This window comes from Chiloscyllium plagiosum, unplaced genomic scaffold, assembly GCF_037043375.1.
Source record: "Chiloscyllium plagiosum isolate Xiang-an unplaced genomic scaffold, Cpla_swu_hap1 HiC_scaffold_23, whole genome shotgun sequence".
In the NCBI taxonomy this organism is placed as follows: domain Eukaryota; kingdom Metazoa; phylum Chordata; class Chondrichthyes; order Orectolobiformes; family Hemiscylliidae; genus Chiloscyllium; species Chiloscyllium plagiosum.
The window spans coordinates 17,160,972-17,178,258 of NW_028270161.1; the positions used below are offsets into that span (position 1 = coordinate 17,160,972).

The 17,287-nt window shown below is 39.9% G+C and overlaps 2 protein-coding genes across 2 annotated transcripts in view; both read left to right on the forward strand.

The window, feature by feature from the left end:
• Positions 1-3,771, forward strand: part of LOC122561825 (uncharacterized) — a 65,917-nt gene extending 62,146 nt beyond the window's left edge. The window contains exon 9 of the mRNA XM_087999391.1: positions 578-3,771. Within this exon, the coding sequence (XP_087855517.1) occupies positions 578-682 (105 nt within the window). The 3' untranslated portion in view covers positions 683-3,771. The remainder of the gene's footprint in view (positions 1-577) is intronic.
• Positions 3,772-7,009: 3,238 nt separating this feature from the next.
• Positions 7,010-17,287, forward strand: part of col7a1l (collagen type VII alpha 1-like) — a 432,947-nt gene continuing 422,669 nt past the window's right edge. The window contains exon 1 of the mRNA XM_087999395.1: positions 7,010-7,190. The gene's annotated coding sequence lies outside the window, so the exon portion shown is untranslated. The remainder of the gene's footprint in view (positions 7,191-17,287) is intronic.

Below are 17,287 nucleotides of genomic sequence, written 5' to 3' on the forward strand. Positions count from 1 at the left end.
AGCTTTATCTTGAATTATTTTAAATTGCAGAATGTAAGCAAAGTAGTTTGTATCATTGTATAAGTATAGGCTGACTGTTCAGCTCGGGAGAGTGCTGTTAGACATTGGAGACTCTCTCAGCCTCTCTGTGAATTCATGAAAAATAAAGCTACTTGAAGCAAGACTTGAAGTCTTAGACTAAGTAATTTCCTTGACAAAGGAGCATCTTAGAGTAGGAGACAGAGGTGAAGACGCTTAGGGAGGGAATTCCAGATTTTGGGGCCTTGGAGCTGAAAGCACAGCTACCACTGGTAGAGAGATGAAAAGGAGGACACACATGATCGCAGAAATGGAGGAGTATGGAGATGTCATAAATGAAGTGTGCCCACCTGGAGGAGATACCAGAGGCTATCAAAGTTATTCCAAACACAAGTGTGGGCAGATTCAGTGGGAGAATGGGTAAATGGGGAAGAGCACCAAAAGCAAAAGAAAAATCACAAATTAAAAGCATTGGCATAATGGGGCTGGGTGACCTCTTCTATCCTTCCACATTCTCAATGATTCTAAATGCATAACTTTGTTTCACCATGTTTTGTAGGTGATTCGAACTGCAGCATCAGTCCTTTCAAACCTATTTCCCAAACACCTCAGTCAAGAAACACCTGATAAAGAGTCTGGAAAGCATCATGAAACTGTCTGCTAAGGGAGGAGGCCCAGAGGACAAGATCTTTTCTGAAATCCAAACTCCTGCCCAAGTTTGTATGTAAATCACTGCATTCATTTATAAATGTTTCCAGCTGCTGTAGAGTTTATGAGCTGTTGTAGGAAACCTGCAGCTGCTTACTACTGTAGCTCTGAATTTACAAGCTGTACTTTTTGATTCTCATGTAAAAACTGAAGAATGATTCAAGATTGTCCTTAACATATTAATTGGACTGCTTAATTCCTCATAATTAATTTGTAGATGGTGCACTAGATTGGACATCCGGTGTCTGATGTGCTTCCTGTCACCAACAGCACAAAATGAGCCTAAAATAATACATACTGTATGTGTGCTTCAAATGGCAACTGCAGTCCCCACTGAACATTGTAGAACACATGCGATCACTGTTCACACAACACTGACATAGCAAGATTCACTGATAAACTAAATAGCCAAATGGTGTGGAAGTGCAGTCTCATGTTGGACAAATCAGGTGGAGATGGAAGGTTCTCTTCCCTGAGAGACATTTGGAATTGTTATGATCTTCGCAATTATTTTCCTGATGCCAAGCCAAAAGCTTAAAGATTTTTTAAAAATTAATGTACTTGTTGCAATCATATTTGAATAATACCCTCTTTATGTTACTAGTCCAGGGTTTTTAACCACTTGGCTAATATATCCATGAATAATGGTCTTGCCACTACTCAATTCAGAAAGAGGCAATCAGCTCCTCATCACTGGCTTAGTTTAGAATTAGTTTACAAACAAAGACATTTTCTACTCATGCAGGACACTATTTACATTCATTCTGAAGCAACAAGTGAATAATAAAATCCCTACAGTGCAGATAGAGGTCATTCAGCCCATTGACCTTCCAAACAGCATTATCCCCATAAATCTGCATCCACCATAGCTAACCCATCTAGCCTGCACAATCCTGAACACTATGGACAGTTTGGCATGGCCAATCCACCAAACCTGCACATTTTTGAACTGTGGAAGGAAACTAGAACACCCAGCAGAAACCCACACAGACATAAGGAGAACATGCAAACCCCACACAGACAGTCACCCAAGGCTGGAATCAAACGTGGATCTCTAGTGTTATAAGGCAGCAGTGCTAACCACTGACAGTGGATATCTACTGCTTGGAACCCACAACAATCTAAGAGATCATCTTCACAGGTCTGATTGACTGGTGTACTTTCTTCATTCTACTTCACAGTTAGCCTAGGGCATAGGCACTTGCTGAGGTCATAGCTCTGGTTGTCTAGACAATGACTTGGTGTTGAGCCGAAGCAACATAAAGATCCGCCAATAGCAGCTCAGCTCAACCGACAATCCTCTGACATCTACTCACAATCCAGCGATCATCTCTAAATCCTCTGATGATTGCAACTTGGAATTTACACTTGATCATTTGACCACATTTTTAATCATCTCAGAAGTAATATACAGAAGCCTGTAATGATTGCAAGAAATTCCTGGAGGCTTCTTTCTTACATTGCATCCCTCACCTTTTATTTAAAATGCTTGGATTAGTGTGCTGAGGTAGGATATTACTCCATATCTTTTTTTGGGTCTTGAAAGATATGACATAAACATTAAGTCAGTTCTTTCTATAATGAAACCTCTATTATAATTGTTCTTCGGAGTGGGAGAGAGGTGGGATTGGTGGGTGCAGGGGAAATGATTACATAGGCTGAGAAGTAAAAATAGATCATTGCATTCTTGTGTGAACATTCACTGTTCCATGTGTTCTTCACTCATGATGCCACAGAACTGAAAACAGGGCTGACTGTTGTTCTTTCAGGCCCCTTGGCCCACAAGCCTCACTCCTGATGAAGAGCTTATGCCTGAAACATCGATTCTCCTGCTCTTCAGATGATGTGCTTTTCCAGCATCACACTGTTCAACTCTGGCTGTTTTAGCACAAATCTAAATGCCGGTTAATGATGTTGTCTGGAGGGGTATTGCTGCTGTGTGTACAAGATTAAGATAGTTGCGGTTGAGGGTAGGGGAAGAGGAAATGTAGTATCTAAGTTATTGCATACTCCTTAATATAAGATAAGAAATAAGATATATGAGATATAAAATAAGAAACACCAATATCTCAGATTGCTCATTTCAGCTCTGAAAGGCAAAGGCTACAAATAAACACAGATGAAAAACTGACTAGATTGGTGATAACACTGTTATACAGTCTGCTCAATTTTATAACCTAGAGGAAGAAAGACTTGAATTTACATTGTTTTGTACGGATCACCATGTCTTATGTAATTTATAGACTATGATGTACTTTTGGAAATGTAGTTACTGTTATAATGTTGGAATTTTTGAAATCGGTATAGAGTTCCATTTCAATCTGGGGGAAGTAGATTAGGTTACAATGAGTCCCATTGATGCCTTCAATCTTGACACCTGTCTATCAAGCATCCAAAAAGGAATTGCCTTCACAAACAGATGGATGTCTGCCAGCTGCAGTGACTGGCACCATGTATCCTTTGACATTTATTGTGGATAGTCCAGGAAGTGTTTAGAAATAATTTAATTTAGAATAGTATCATGTTTGGCACAGATATGATGGGCTGAAGGGCCTGTTCCTGTCCTGTACTGTTCTATGTTCTATGTTCGAAATGCTGCAAAGTACGTGGGACCTTGACAAATTTACAAATGCTCCTACTGTGTTCCAACAGGACAAATTGACCAATAGAGAGCCACACTAAAAGGCAGTATTGGTCACAGGTAAGGACTAGCACACTGTCACAAAATGTTGGGGAAGTGAATTGAGCAGTGAGTGAAAACTAAAGACAGAGCTGAGCATCTCAAGTACAATAGAGAACAATAAATGTGTGGAAATGTAACATGAAGATAGGGAGAGTGGGTGATATGACCATTATATCTGCTGTGCCTTTGCTGTAATGAACCAGAGCTGTCTGATTATTTACCTATGATTCTCTGTCAGGAAACAGTTGGAAAGCAGACCTGAAACTGAATTTGTTGTAATGGTATTCATTAACCTGCCATTGTGGCTAAGGTGGCAGATATTAAATGATGTACAATAAAATCCTACAATAACTAAATGAAAAGAGGTCTCTGAGAATTATTATTCAACACATTAAGTCAACTTTTGGTCTTGAAAGCAGCAGAGAAAAGAACCACTTTTATTTTTGCCATGTTACCTATGATGGATTACTTTTAGAGAAATCTCATTGGTATCTGGTCATCATTGCCTTGCTGTTCATGGAAGTTTGCTACAAGCAAAAATGAGTTGCCATGTTTACCACGTGACAACAGTGATGAGACTTGAATATGCTTTAACTGTAGGCTGAAAGTCAAGTTGGGACATCCTGAGGTGGTGAATGGTGTTTTCAAAATGTAAGTGTTTCTTTGTCAGGCTCTGTCCTCTTGTTTCAATATGGTTACAAGAAGATCAAAACTGGAAACTTGACATTCAGGGATATTTGACCTTTCAGGAAAACAGGAAGGATAAAAAAAGCTGGTGCCGTAGCAGATGAACTATGCTTGGATGATGTAGAGTCCACTTGGGAGGAGGCAAAAGACAACAAGGGGAAAAAAGACATTGATATGAATAGTGTACAGACTCCCAAACAGTAGTCGTTCTGTGGGTCTATAGCAATAATTTTGGGTGACTCAGATCTAAACTCTGCAGTCCTACCACATCGAGTCATGTGTGACGGTGGACAATGAAACAACTCACTGAGGGAGGACACATAACATCTAAACCTTTATAATGAGGTAGCCCAGTACACCAAGACAAAAGATATGAGGTATGTGTAATAATCATCAGCCAGAACTATTGAGTGGATGAACCATCTCAGCCTCCTCCAAAGGTCCCACAGAAAGGTGATAGTGGTTCTTTGAAGTCAAATATCTCAGCTCCAGGATAACTCAGCAGGAATTCCTCAGGACAATGTCCTCAGCCCAAAAGCCTTCAGCTGCTTCATCAATGATCTTTCCTCCATCATAAGGACCAAAATAGGGATGTTTGCAGATAACTACACAAAGTTCAGTCCATTCACAATGCATCAAAGACTGAAGCAGTCTACATCCAAATGCAGGAAGACATGAACAATATTTGGTTGCGCTGAGAAATGGCAAGTAACAGTTGTGTTACATGTACCAGACAAGGACCATTTCCAACAAGAGACAAATTAACCATTACTGACCCTTGGACATTCAATGGCATTACCTTCATTGTATCCCCTATTATCAAAATCCTGGGGGTTATCATTGACCATAAGCTGAACTGAACTAGTTATATAAAGAGAGCTAAAGAATATACAGTGTGTAACTCACCCAAAGCCTGTCAACCACCTACAAGACACAAGTCAGGAGTGTGATAGAATACTGTCCTTGCCTTGATGAGTGCAGCTCCAACAACATTCAAGAAGCTTGACACTATCCAGGAAAAAGCAGCCCCTGCTTGATTGGCATCTACAAAAATCCACTCCCTCCACCAATGATGCTCAGTAGCTGCATTGTGTCATATCAACAAGTTCTACATTCCTCTCAATGCCCATACCCTTTGATTCTCTAGCCTAACAAGAATCTATTGACTTTAGCCTGAAAAATATTCCATGACTTCAACTCCACCGACTTGTGAGGCAAAGAGTTCCAAAGTCGTACAACAGAGAAAAAATTCCCATCATCTCTGTCCTAAAAACGCAAGCCTTGTTTTTAAAACATCAAACCCCCAAGTTCTGAACTCACCCATGAGAGGAAGTATTCTTACCCCATTCACCTTGTCAGACCACTCTGGATTTTATACACTTCAGGCAAGGCATCCTCACTCACTGAGCTCCAGTGGAAGAAGGTCCAGCCTATCCTCTTTCCTTGTAGGACAACACACTCAGATGGTATCCCCTTAGTAAACCTTCCATGAATCATCTCTGATGCATTTGCATCCTTCCTGAAATAAGGATGCCAAAACTGCATGGAGTATTCAAGACATGGTATCACTGTATATCTAAAACATAACATCTGTACTTTTATAAATGCAAATACTGTGGATGTTAGAAATTTGAAATACATGCAGAGAATGCTAGAGAAACTCAGCAGGTCTCGGAGCATCTGTGCCGAAAGGAACAGTGAACATTTCAAGTCCAATTACTCTTCTTTTGGAAATTACCTTTCTGTTCAATCCACTCGTAATTAAAAAACTGCATTATATTATCCTTTTTGACTATTTACCATTCCTGCATCTTAGCATTTTGTGACTCATATACATGAACGTCCTGGCCCAATTGCAGCTCAGAATTTTGCATTTAATCATTCTGTGTTTCAGTAATAACTTGTTTAGTTTTATACTTCATGCCAAGGTGAACAACTGCACATTTTCCCATATTTCCTACACTTATAACATTTCTCAGTTTTGATTCTGGACTCCTCCACAAAAGAAAATGTTTTTTCTATCTACCCTATCAACTTCTTTAATCATCTTCAACATCTGAGTTAGATCACCTTTAATCCTCTATACTCTAAGGAGTATAAGGCCATTGTGCAACTGTCCTCACAGCTTAACCCCTTTTGTTCCTGGTGGTGCACTTTCACTGCAGGCCCCTGTGTGGATGGTCAATCGGCTTTTTTGCTTCCCTTCAGCATGAGCAGATATTTTCCTCCTGCCTCTAAAAAGCTATCTGTCAATTATTTTGTTTCAATAGTTTCATAATTAACCTGTTTAGAGATGCTATTACAAAGCTCTGGAGCAGGTGAAACTTGAAGTCAGCTCACTTTGCTCAAAGGTAGACACACTACCACTGCACCACAGTAGTCCTTAGTTTGTTTTTTAAAGAGGTAATGAGGATTCAGCACAAGGTGGCACACATTACAATTAAATACCCTTTAATATGGAGCCTACATCAGCTAGTTGTAGAGATTGCTGTTATGTTTTACAAATGATATAGATCAGGACAATTTTGCTTAGGCGATATGACCATGGAGATTCCTTCCTACAAGGTAAAGATTCTCCCTGCTGCTACCTCCACTTGCAAAGTCAAATCAAAACACTGCAATGAAAAGGAGAGTTGAGTGTGCTAACTGCAAGGCTTATGCCTGAGCATTCCTTTTCTTCTCATGGAATTACTTTGCCTGTTAGGTAGATTCACATTCCAGCTTGTTGTATTCAGCCTGCAAGGAGAAGCATATATCACTGACACTGTCATCTCCTGAATGTGAGTAGCTTACCAAGGGAACTCCTCCCACAGACTGAGAGTCTTGGGTTCCCTCCAGCTTCCTACTGTTTCTCACTCTTTCTGTCAAATCCTCCACTGTAGCCACAGGGAGAAAAGAAGCTGCTATCAAAAACCAAGTCTTTCCTTGTCACTTGTTGCAAATGAGCATTTATTCCTGAGGGAATTTCAATTTTTCATCTGCATGCATAAAAGACAGAGTTTAAAATATTTTGCAACTTATTTCATTCAAGGCGTTTGGAACTGAAGTGAATTGACTTTAAGTTAGGATGGTTACAAACTCTTAAATTGAACAGGTGAGTGAATTGTGTTTCTCATTGCAAAAAGTATGTATTTAAATAAATTAAGGGTGCCCTCATTTTTTGGGATTGAATGGGATTATTAATATGGTTTTGACGTTGATTACAATATTTTACAAAGGAGGGTGGGGGCAAGTTAGAGTAATTATACAAAGAAATATGTGAATCCAGCAAGCCAGCTGAACTAAGTAACGTGCATGTAATCCTGCATTCTATGACTGCAGTTATACTGCATACAGAGACTATTGAACAGCACTAATGTGCTTCTAACACTTGCTTGCATTTGTATAACAACATTAATAAAATTAGAAATGTCCCAAGCTATTCACAGGCTATTTTTATGGGGTTGATATCATTCCATTTGATATTATGATTCATATGATAGCTTCTATTCATCAACTTCGTGTTGCCACAAATTCAGGATTTATTTCCAGTGTTGGCACCTTGGAGTAAAATCACTAGGGAGGCAGGAAAAATTAATTGTATGTTTGTTTCCATTTTTAAAATCTGTTTCACTTATTAACAATAACAATATTGGAGATGGGAAATTTTTAGTGAAGCTAGGAAGTCATGTGATGAGATCTCTAAGAATACAAGTAACCAGAGTTGACAAATCTTCCACCAGCATGGTGGCAAGTTTGAAAAATGTATTGACCAAGGCGTAATCCCACATCTGTGATGGATACAGTATCACCGTTCCTAGGACCTTCAGCAGCTTTGCTGATGAAATTATCCTGCAGAACTGTCAATAATAATGAAAATGCATTCAGTTCCATCATTAGTAAAGCTCTGATTTGACCACATCTGGAGTTCTGGACATCCAACTTCAGGAAAAATGTGCAGAGGAGATTTACCAGAATGATTGAGGGCAGAGATGATTTTACCTGCAAAGATTACTTTGGAACAGTTAGGATTGTTCTCCTTGATGCAAAGGAGATCAAAGGAAAGTTTGATCGAGGTGTACATGATTATGATTGATTTATTTAAGAAAAACAAGGATAAACTGTTACTATGAGTGAGTAGTAAAAGGATGAAGAGAAACAGGTCTAAGGTTTTGGATAAGAGATGCATAGATAATGTGAGGAAGGACTTTAATGCAAGCATTGTTATGATTGCAGCTGTTAGTAATACTGGAAAAGTCCAATCCCAAAATGAAAACTGGTTTGATCATTTAAATTTTTGCAGTTCGGTTACCACGGTGGTAAGTCATTGAACATATTCACAAAAGGTTTCTTAACCCGAGAATGCCTCATTCTTCTGAATTGATATCACATTTGGTGGCTTAATGGATTTGTAAGCCAGGGGCCTAGGCATAATGCTCTAGGGTCATGGGTTCAAATCTCACCGTGGTAGTTGGTGAATTCAATGAAAGCTGAATTCAATTCACAAATCAGGAATGTAAAGCTAGTCTCAGTGATCATAACCTTGTCAAATATCCTGGATCTTTGTTTTCTAAAAAAAATCTGGTTCACTAATGTCTATTGTTACCCTGGCCTACATGTGACTCCAGACTCATAGCAATGTGGGTGCTTCTTAAAAATGGGAATGTTAAAATTCTAAAATGGCCTGGGAAACAACTTGGTTCAAAGGCAATAGGGGATGGGCAACAAATACTGCCATTGCCAGAGACACTCACATTCCAGGGAGCTGGTTAGCTCATTTGGCTGGAAGGCTGACTTGCATTGCAGAGTGTGATTCAATTCTTGCACTGGCTGAGATCACCATGAAGGTCCTACTCTCTCAACCTCACCCCTTGCCTGGGGCATTGCGACCCTCAGGTTCCCACATCTGTTTTCTCTGTTGCAAACTCAGCAATATAAACATTTCACCAATTAACATCACATGCATCCCACAAGGCACGTAAAAGAACTATTCACTTTCTTGGAAATGATTTATTTAGATCACTGTTGCAAAAGACTTTCTGACTTATCTACACAGAACTGAGATCAAAATCAAATCTGCCTCAATTTTAAAATTCCAATTTCTGAAATGATAATATATTATAAACCTTTATCATAGTGTGGTAATAGTTTGAAGCTCACTGTTAACAAGGCAGGTGGAAATATAAGATAAATGATTCCAAATGGAAATTGCATGCGCATTTGAAGGAAAACAAACTTGCACAGCTTGATGAAAAAATAATGGTGAATGATTAACTGAATCACTCTTTCAAAGAGCTGGCATAAACTAGATGGACCAAATGGACATCTGTGCTGTAAATGGCTCTAAGTCTCTGTGAATCTACATATTTCTCTTATTGTAAATACAGAGACACTGAAATATTGTCACTGTATCCTCTACTATACATTCAGCACGGTAGATTTTGACTGACCAAGAGAATCAATGGCCTCCTTTGACCATTTCCCAATATTTATTTCCATTAAGTCGCAAGATTAACTCAATGAGGGACAGTTTTAATGTTTAGAAATTGCCATAAATTTCAAAGTGCTTGTCACAGGACCCATGAATAACCTGTTTTCAACATAAATTGATAACATTTTTCATACATCACTGATTTTTTAAAATTCTCTTACAACCCATTGCAACAAAATTGTATATTTGATTAAAAAAGGTCTGATTGGGCAAACACAAAGTGAGCACAGTTTTCAAATAAACATCATACTGGAGAGTTTAGGTTATAGGGACAGGCTGAATAGGCTGGGCCTTTCAGAGGCTGAAGGGTGACCTTAAAGAAGTTGATAAAATCATGAGGGGCATGGATAGGTTGAATAGCCAAGTCTTTTTCCTGGGGCGGGGGAGTCCCAAGCTGGAGGGCATTGGTTTAACATTGTGAGGGAAAAGATTTAAAAGGGACCTGAGGGGTAACTTTTTCACGCAGAGGGTGGTGCATGTATGGAACAAACTGCCAGAGGAAGTGGTGAAGGCTAGTACAATTACAACATTTAAAAGGCATCTAGATGAACATATGAATAGGAAGGGATATGGGTTAATAGGTCAGATTGGGGCGTCTGTTTGGCACGGGCGAGTTTCTGTGCTGTATCCCTCTATGAGTCTATCGTACCTGTTGCACACTCTTGAAATCTGCCACTGAAATGGCGAAATGTTAAACATATGTTTTTTAAGATTGTGTGTCTGTTACATGGACAACAGGGAAAGGATAAATGGCTTTAGCATAGTTTCTTCCCTCTCCCATGATTCTGTTTTTTACTTTCTTTCAGTTTTTCTCTTCTTGTGGTAGCACTCTCTCTTCTGAGTCAGAAAACTGTAGTTTCGAGTTCCACTCCAAACACCAAAGTACAAAATCAAGATTGTCCTTCCAGTGCAGAACAAAGCAGGTTCTGCCCTTTTGGAGGTTCCATCTTTCAAATGGAATTTTATGCCAAAGGTCCCTCTCATGTGGATGTAAAAGATCTCATGGCCACTATTTGAAAGAAAATGGGGGTGGATGTGTTTCTACAGGGTGGTCTGTCCAACATTTATCCCTCAATCAATTCAATGGGATATAGGCCTAAGGTCACACTTTTATGGCAATCTGTACTGCTCACCTGATCATTTAGATTGGCCTCTGGCACCTGGTACGAATCTAGCAAGGGTCAAACTACATGTATCATTTGTTTGATTATTAACTAGATGAACAAATTCACAGGATTTGAGATAGAATGGTTTGTATCAGCATCAGTAATCAGGTACCTGAGGCAGGGAGGGACCCATTATTCGAAACTACAATGATGGATTAGCCAACATGTTAACCAATAGAACATATCCTTCAACCTAAATCAATCATAAGTTATTGTAAAGTTATTTGGCTTCAGGCTTCTGGGAGCTGGGACTGGATGTATCTCGGCTCCAGACAACATTGGATGTCAGTGCCTGTGTAGCTACGGTAGTGCTAGAGAATAAGCACCTGTGGGTCTACTAGTGGCCTTTGCTGACAAATGACTATGTTTGAACTGTACAGCAAATGGATTTTTGGCAAACCTAATGGCAAGGTTCTTGTCAACACCAATAGATTTAGACAAGTAACTATGTTAGTCAAGGTACAAAAACGGAAATTGCTGGAGAAACATCAGTTCTGAAGAAGGGTTACTGGACCAGAAACGTTAACTCTGATCTGTCTGCACAGATGCTGCCAGACCTGTTGAGTTTTTCAGCAATTTCTGTTCTTCTTTCGGATTTCCAACAGTTGCAATTCTTTTGTTTTTTTTATATAGAGAAGGTTTTCTTCCTTAAAGGAAGATTGGGTCATTCCAACCATTTTACAGCTCCATGGTTACTTTTACTGGTCCCAGTGCTTCATTTAAAATCCCATATTTTGAAAAATAATTTAAATTCTCAAAATGTCACCAAATTCATTTCCCCTGAATTATCATTTTAAATATAATCTAATCCAATATTTAAATGTAACCACACACAACTTCACATCAAGTGGAGTGATGTGAAGGAGATATTCAACTTGTAGTTTTGTTGGGAGACTAAAAATTCAGTAGTGAATTTGTAATACACATGTAAGATGCTGGCTGATTTAAATACAAACTAAAAGTCATAGTATGGTATTTGTATTGTTGGCCAGCAAACTTCTCTGGCTTTTATTTGGTCCTACAAAATGTTGTTTGCAGTACAACAGCTATTTGTATGTATTTCATGTATAATCACTTTCACATTGAGGAATTAACAATTATATTGCCACTACATTGAGGAATAACTTGTAACTGCATAGAGTTTAACTCAGTGCTGAATGTATAGAATATACTTCCATCTATGAGTTTTTAAAAGGTAGTGTATCTTCTGGCTCTTTTGTTTAACCAACATTTAATGTAATAATGTAATAGAAATTAAAGGAAACTTCTTTATGATGAAGTAATTAGTTAATCCTCCTTTACAAATGCACTGTATAATTGTATAATTACATGGAAACATTCGTTATCCCATTGAGCAACAGATCTCATGATGAAATGACATTTGGCTTTTCTCCCTCTGCTCCTTGATGAAAAGCAAGTGTTGCTTTACATTTTATCACCAAGTCAGTGCCCCTTTAATAATCACCAATTAATGCTGACATTTGTTTGAAAACATATGTCCAATCATAACCAAAGCAAATAGCCACTTTTCAATGGTACACACATCCACAAATATATAAATAGAATGGAATTTTCAGTTTATTCAATTTGATTTTGATAATGAACTGAGTAATTGGCTGGCACCATTTCCCACTCCCTTATTCCACTCCAATACATAAGAAGGAGAGAAAGTGCTGGAGAAACTCAACAGCTCTGGCAGTATCTGTGGAGAAAAACAGAGCGACCCTTCATCAGTAAGCAATTACTGGATCTTGGTAGATGTGGAAAGGATTTAGCCTGTGTCTTAACCTGTGCGTGAGATCCACTCAGTCAGCAAATCTTCACACGAGCAAATGGAACGCCTACTAACAGATATCCTATTACTCGACACAGCATTTTGGAGCATTCCTGAAACTGCAGCTGCTGCAAGCTAGAACGAAGACCAATCATGGCACAACGCTGACTTGAACAAATAGCACAAGGCACTTGTCAGGACATGTGCCTATCACCTACATTTCCCTCCTTTCCTTTCACTGTTATTTTTTGCAGCATTCTTATTCCCCCAGGAATAGAATCACAGGTCTTTGTTCAGGACAGACTGTCATAATACCATTCACAGGCCTTTTTAACATACATTTGCTCCAGAAGATAAACTCTCAGTGCACATTGTCCAGCTGTGGGGGTGTTTCACCCATAGAAATGCTAACCAGATGTCTCCCCTCTTTCTGCTGGAGAAGGCATTAAGCTGGAAATAATATCCAGGTATTTCCTTTCACCTGGTCCCTATTTTATCCATGAATCTGGACTTAATAAAATATCATCTTGCCTGGTGTTTCTGCTTCTTGCCAACATTTGGTTCCAATTTACTTATCCAAAGTACAGACTATTTAATCAGAATCAGCTTAAGAGTTGAGCTTTCTCTGAAAATACTTGGCCTGTCTCCATCCTTGTCTATCTGCTGACACAGATGTTAACCATTTTAGATGCAGCTGCTGTCTTTTTATTTTGTACACTTTAATTTTTAAGTTTCTTCCCACTTGACTGCAGATAATCTTTTCAGTGATGTCAGACCATTTTTTTTCAGAGGAGACATTAAACTGAGGTCACATCTGTCCCCTTCGGTAGACCTAAAATGTCCAATAGCATTATTTCAAAGAAGGGCAGGGGAGTTATTCCTGGCATCTTGGCTAGTATTGATTTCAAAGTCATCACCAGATAAACAGTTTATCTGCTCATTATCACATTGTTGTTTGTGGGAGCTTGCTGTACACATATTAGCTACAACATTCCTTATTTTACAACAGTGACAAAATTTCAGGAATATTTCATTGGTTGTAATACACTTTCGGACATCTGATAGATATGAAAGGTGCTGTATAAATGTAAGTCATTATGAAACATTTATTGAGAAGGCAAGGAAAGAGTGCTCATGCTTTCAAGACATCAGCCTGAAAACAACAGCTAAGGACCTGAATCTGCTCATTGAAGTACTAACATTTGTTCTGAATCCTGTTTCTAATCTTATCATAGGTCAAGCTTTTGCAGCAGATACGTTGCTTTCTTTTTCCAAGTTTACACCTTAAAGGGACCGCTGAAAGCTTCTAACAAATAGGTTAAACATCCTTTACACATGCTTAGAAGGAGTATGAATGCGGATCACTAACACCAAGGCCGTCGTCCTCAATCCCAAGCAACAAGTCACCTGCAATCTACCCCCATCACTCTGCCAGAACCAATCCACAGAATGGTTTGGAGATTCCAACTATTAAATCAAACCAGGACAGACAGGATAGGAGAACCTGTATATGCTCCATTTTATAGAACCCAGGCTCAACGCCTGAGGAAGAGATCTATCAGCATCCATTCTTGCTTTACCTTCTTTGTGCTGATTTCTGGAATGATGTGAATATCTCTGCCTTTGTGCCTGCCGGAATGCATCTGTCTCTCTCTCTCTCTCTCCATTTCTTTCTTAGTAGACTCATGTTTAATTCCTGGAATCTCTAGTACATATGTGTTCAGAAGGCAACCCTAGTTTTTCTCTATCTCTGCTGAGTGACTAAGTTCAAGTTAAAGAACAGGCTGGATAAATGCCAAATGGAAAAGGTGGGGGCACAAAGTTGGAGAAGTGCTGTAGAAGGTAAGAGGCCAAGCTGGATCCTAACTGCTTCACACTGAAGTGCTTATCATCCCGTTGCTGCTCGCACAACTTTGTGAAAACGGCTGACATTTTGCCGCATTACAACAGTAATGACACTTAAGTATTCCATTTCATTGTATTTCCTCAGTTTGTCAAATGCGCCATTTCAAAGTATGCCTGTTATGATCTGCACTGGGGAACCATAAAACAAATGGAGTGATCAGCATGAATGCCAAAATGGCTGCCTGTACATGTTCAAATGGATCCAATGATATTAGTTATTGGTCATAAAAGTCCCTAAGCCACAGATAAGCCTACAAATGTGCGCCAATATCATTAAATTCTTTGCATAATGATATCACACTTGCTGCCCATGTGCAAATGACCCTATTTGGGCTAAAGTTTTGGGAGTGGGGTCAAAGGGCAAGAGCAAGGTCAAATGGCATGTACATGATCAGAATCAACGTCAAAGGCATGGAATGAGGGCAATGGCACGTATTGGGGGAATAAGGTCAAGAAGTAGCACCAGCTATTCAGTCAGGCAGCTCTTCGTGGTTGGCATGAGAGAGTTAGAGACTCTGGTTTGAAGGTGTACTTGGGAAGGAATGCTGACAGTACCAAGGACATTTTCCCTGCTTCACTAAGTGCTCGAAGGCTCGCTCAATAGGCCATCTTTCATTTGGAAAGCTTCTGTGTCTGCTCCTTCATAGTGACATCGCTCTAAAAGGTGGAGTTTCTGAGCTTATGTGTCCCTTCTGCCACCTAGAGGTGGCAATCAAACAAAGCTCGGACCGAACCAGAATAACTAAATTTAACGTGTAATCCCCAATTGAGGCAAATACCAACAAGATTTCTCTTTTTTGTAGCTTTTACTTCAACCTGAAAGAGAACCAACAGATAAACACCTCTTTGAATTTAAAAGGCAAATTTCACTTTAAACAGTTGATCAAACAAAGATATGCCTTACTTAATTATAAGCAACTGTATGACTCCTTGCAGACATGTGGCACAACAGCCTGTTCCAACGTTCAGCTATAGCAATCCTTCCCTATTTTTGTACTCCATTTCCTTTGAATTAATGCCAATTGGCTGGTAAATGGCTGCAGGACAGCTGGTCCTTCATAAGTGCTCTCCCTCAACCCCCACCAAAATTTTTACTGGAAGGAGTGGGAAATCCACTATTTCATGTAATTCAACCCTGGCAACTTTTATTGTAAAACTGCAGCAAGGACACTGTGCACTCCAAGATACACACACAGCTCATGGACTGGACCAGACTACACTTTCACTTGCTTTCATAGCACTTACTTGTTTTGAGACTACCCAAATGCTCGCAGCATCCCTGTCTTGCATTTCCTTGCCTCAGCCAGAGATACCAGACTCATATTACTCAGTCTTGCTTTGCTCTTTGGTACAGACATATCAGGAAATTTCCATTGATGCCTGTAGTCTTCAGTTAACTGAAGGGGGTTGACCTTCAGTCTGGAGCTGCCAGCGCAATAAGTCAAGGGACACCTCAGATACCTATCCAAGATGTTGGATACAGTCAGTCAACTGCTCAGTGAGTGTCAGAATCCTCCCTACATAAGAAGTGAGAAGCCAAGTGTCAGGCAGCCAAACACCCATTTTGACTGTTTCTGCTGTACTGAGGGCTGTTTTCCTGCTGGAATGGGAGAGAGGCAGGTATTAAGGCAGATTAAAGTGGTGACATATTTGGTGCAGGTGAGGTGGTGTTCAGAGTGAATGAGTGACTCAGCAGCACAGAGAATCTGCAGGGTTAGTGGTGCTTTGGTTGGGGTGGGTGACAGTAAATGGGAAAGATGTTGCAGGCAATAGTGAGAATAGTAGAGCATGAGCCTTGGTGGGACGCAGGTACAGTAATGAAGAAAGGGATTGGATAGAAGGTGGTGACACCTATTCCGGTAGAGAAGGTCAACACTCTACATTTCTCAGCATTCCTCCGGACGGTTGAGACTGCACTGACCAGGTGGTATTCTTGGATCAAGCTGGCATGGCTGAAGTCATGGCCTCTACTGCTGATTCTGGGAGAAGAGGAAGACGTTTACCTATACCATCTATCCCACCCGGTGGATCCTCCAGATCCCTGTCCACAAAACGGGGCATCAGTTTATTCCTGTCTGCCAAATCTAGGTCAAATGTCAGGAATAGGGCACAGCAGCTCCATGCTGACAACGCTGCTTCAAGTGTACAATGGCCTTTTAAAGATGGAACTGGCACTATGGATGCTGGTCTGTTGGTGAATAACTAGTGACTGACGAGTTGGTCTGGGAAGAGCACGTGGTAAGATCGAAATTGAATTGGACATGAGAGATGCTATATTGGTGGGTTAGGTCATTAATGAGGCGTGTTTGGTTAGAAACAGTAAGGAATCTCTCTGGGTTTTGCAGCAAGCTTCCTTCCAAAAAATACATAACTGACACTTAGACAAAAAAAAGATTCAGTCCAACATTTCAGGTTTAAGTCCCAGCCCAGATTTCAAGCATAAATGTAAGGCTGACATTGCTGTCCATGTTACACTTTTTTTTTAGATTCCCTACAGTGTGGAAACAGATGCTTTGGCCCAACAAGTCCACACCGATCCTCCGAAGAGAAACCCACCCAAACCCATTTCCCTCTGACTAATGCACCTAACACTATGAGCAATTTAGAATGGCCAATCCACCCTAACCTGTACATCTTTGGACTGTGGGAGGAAACTGGAGCACCCAGAGGAAACCCACACACATACGGGGAGAATGTGCAAACTTTTTGGGTGAGATTTTAAACTAAGGACCATCTACTTGCTCGAACAATATGCAAAATAACCAATGCCACTTTCTTTAAAGCAGAACGGGGAGTAACTCTCAATATTGAGCCCTGTTCATTAATTATCCCTTGTTCAATGCAGGAAAAACAAACCTGACCATTATCGGGAGATT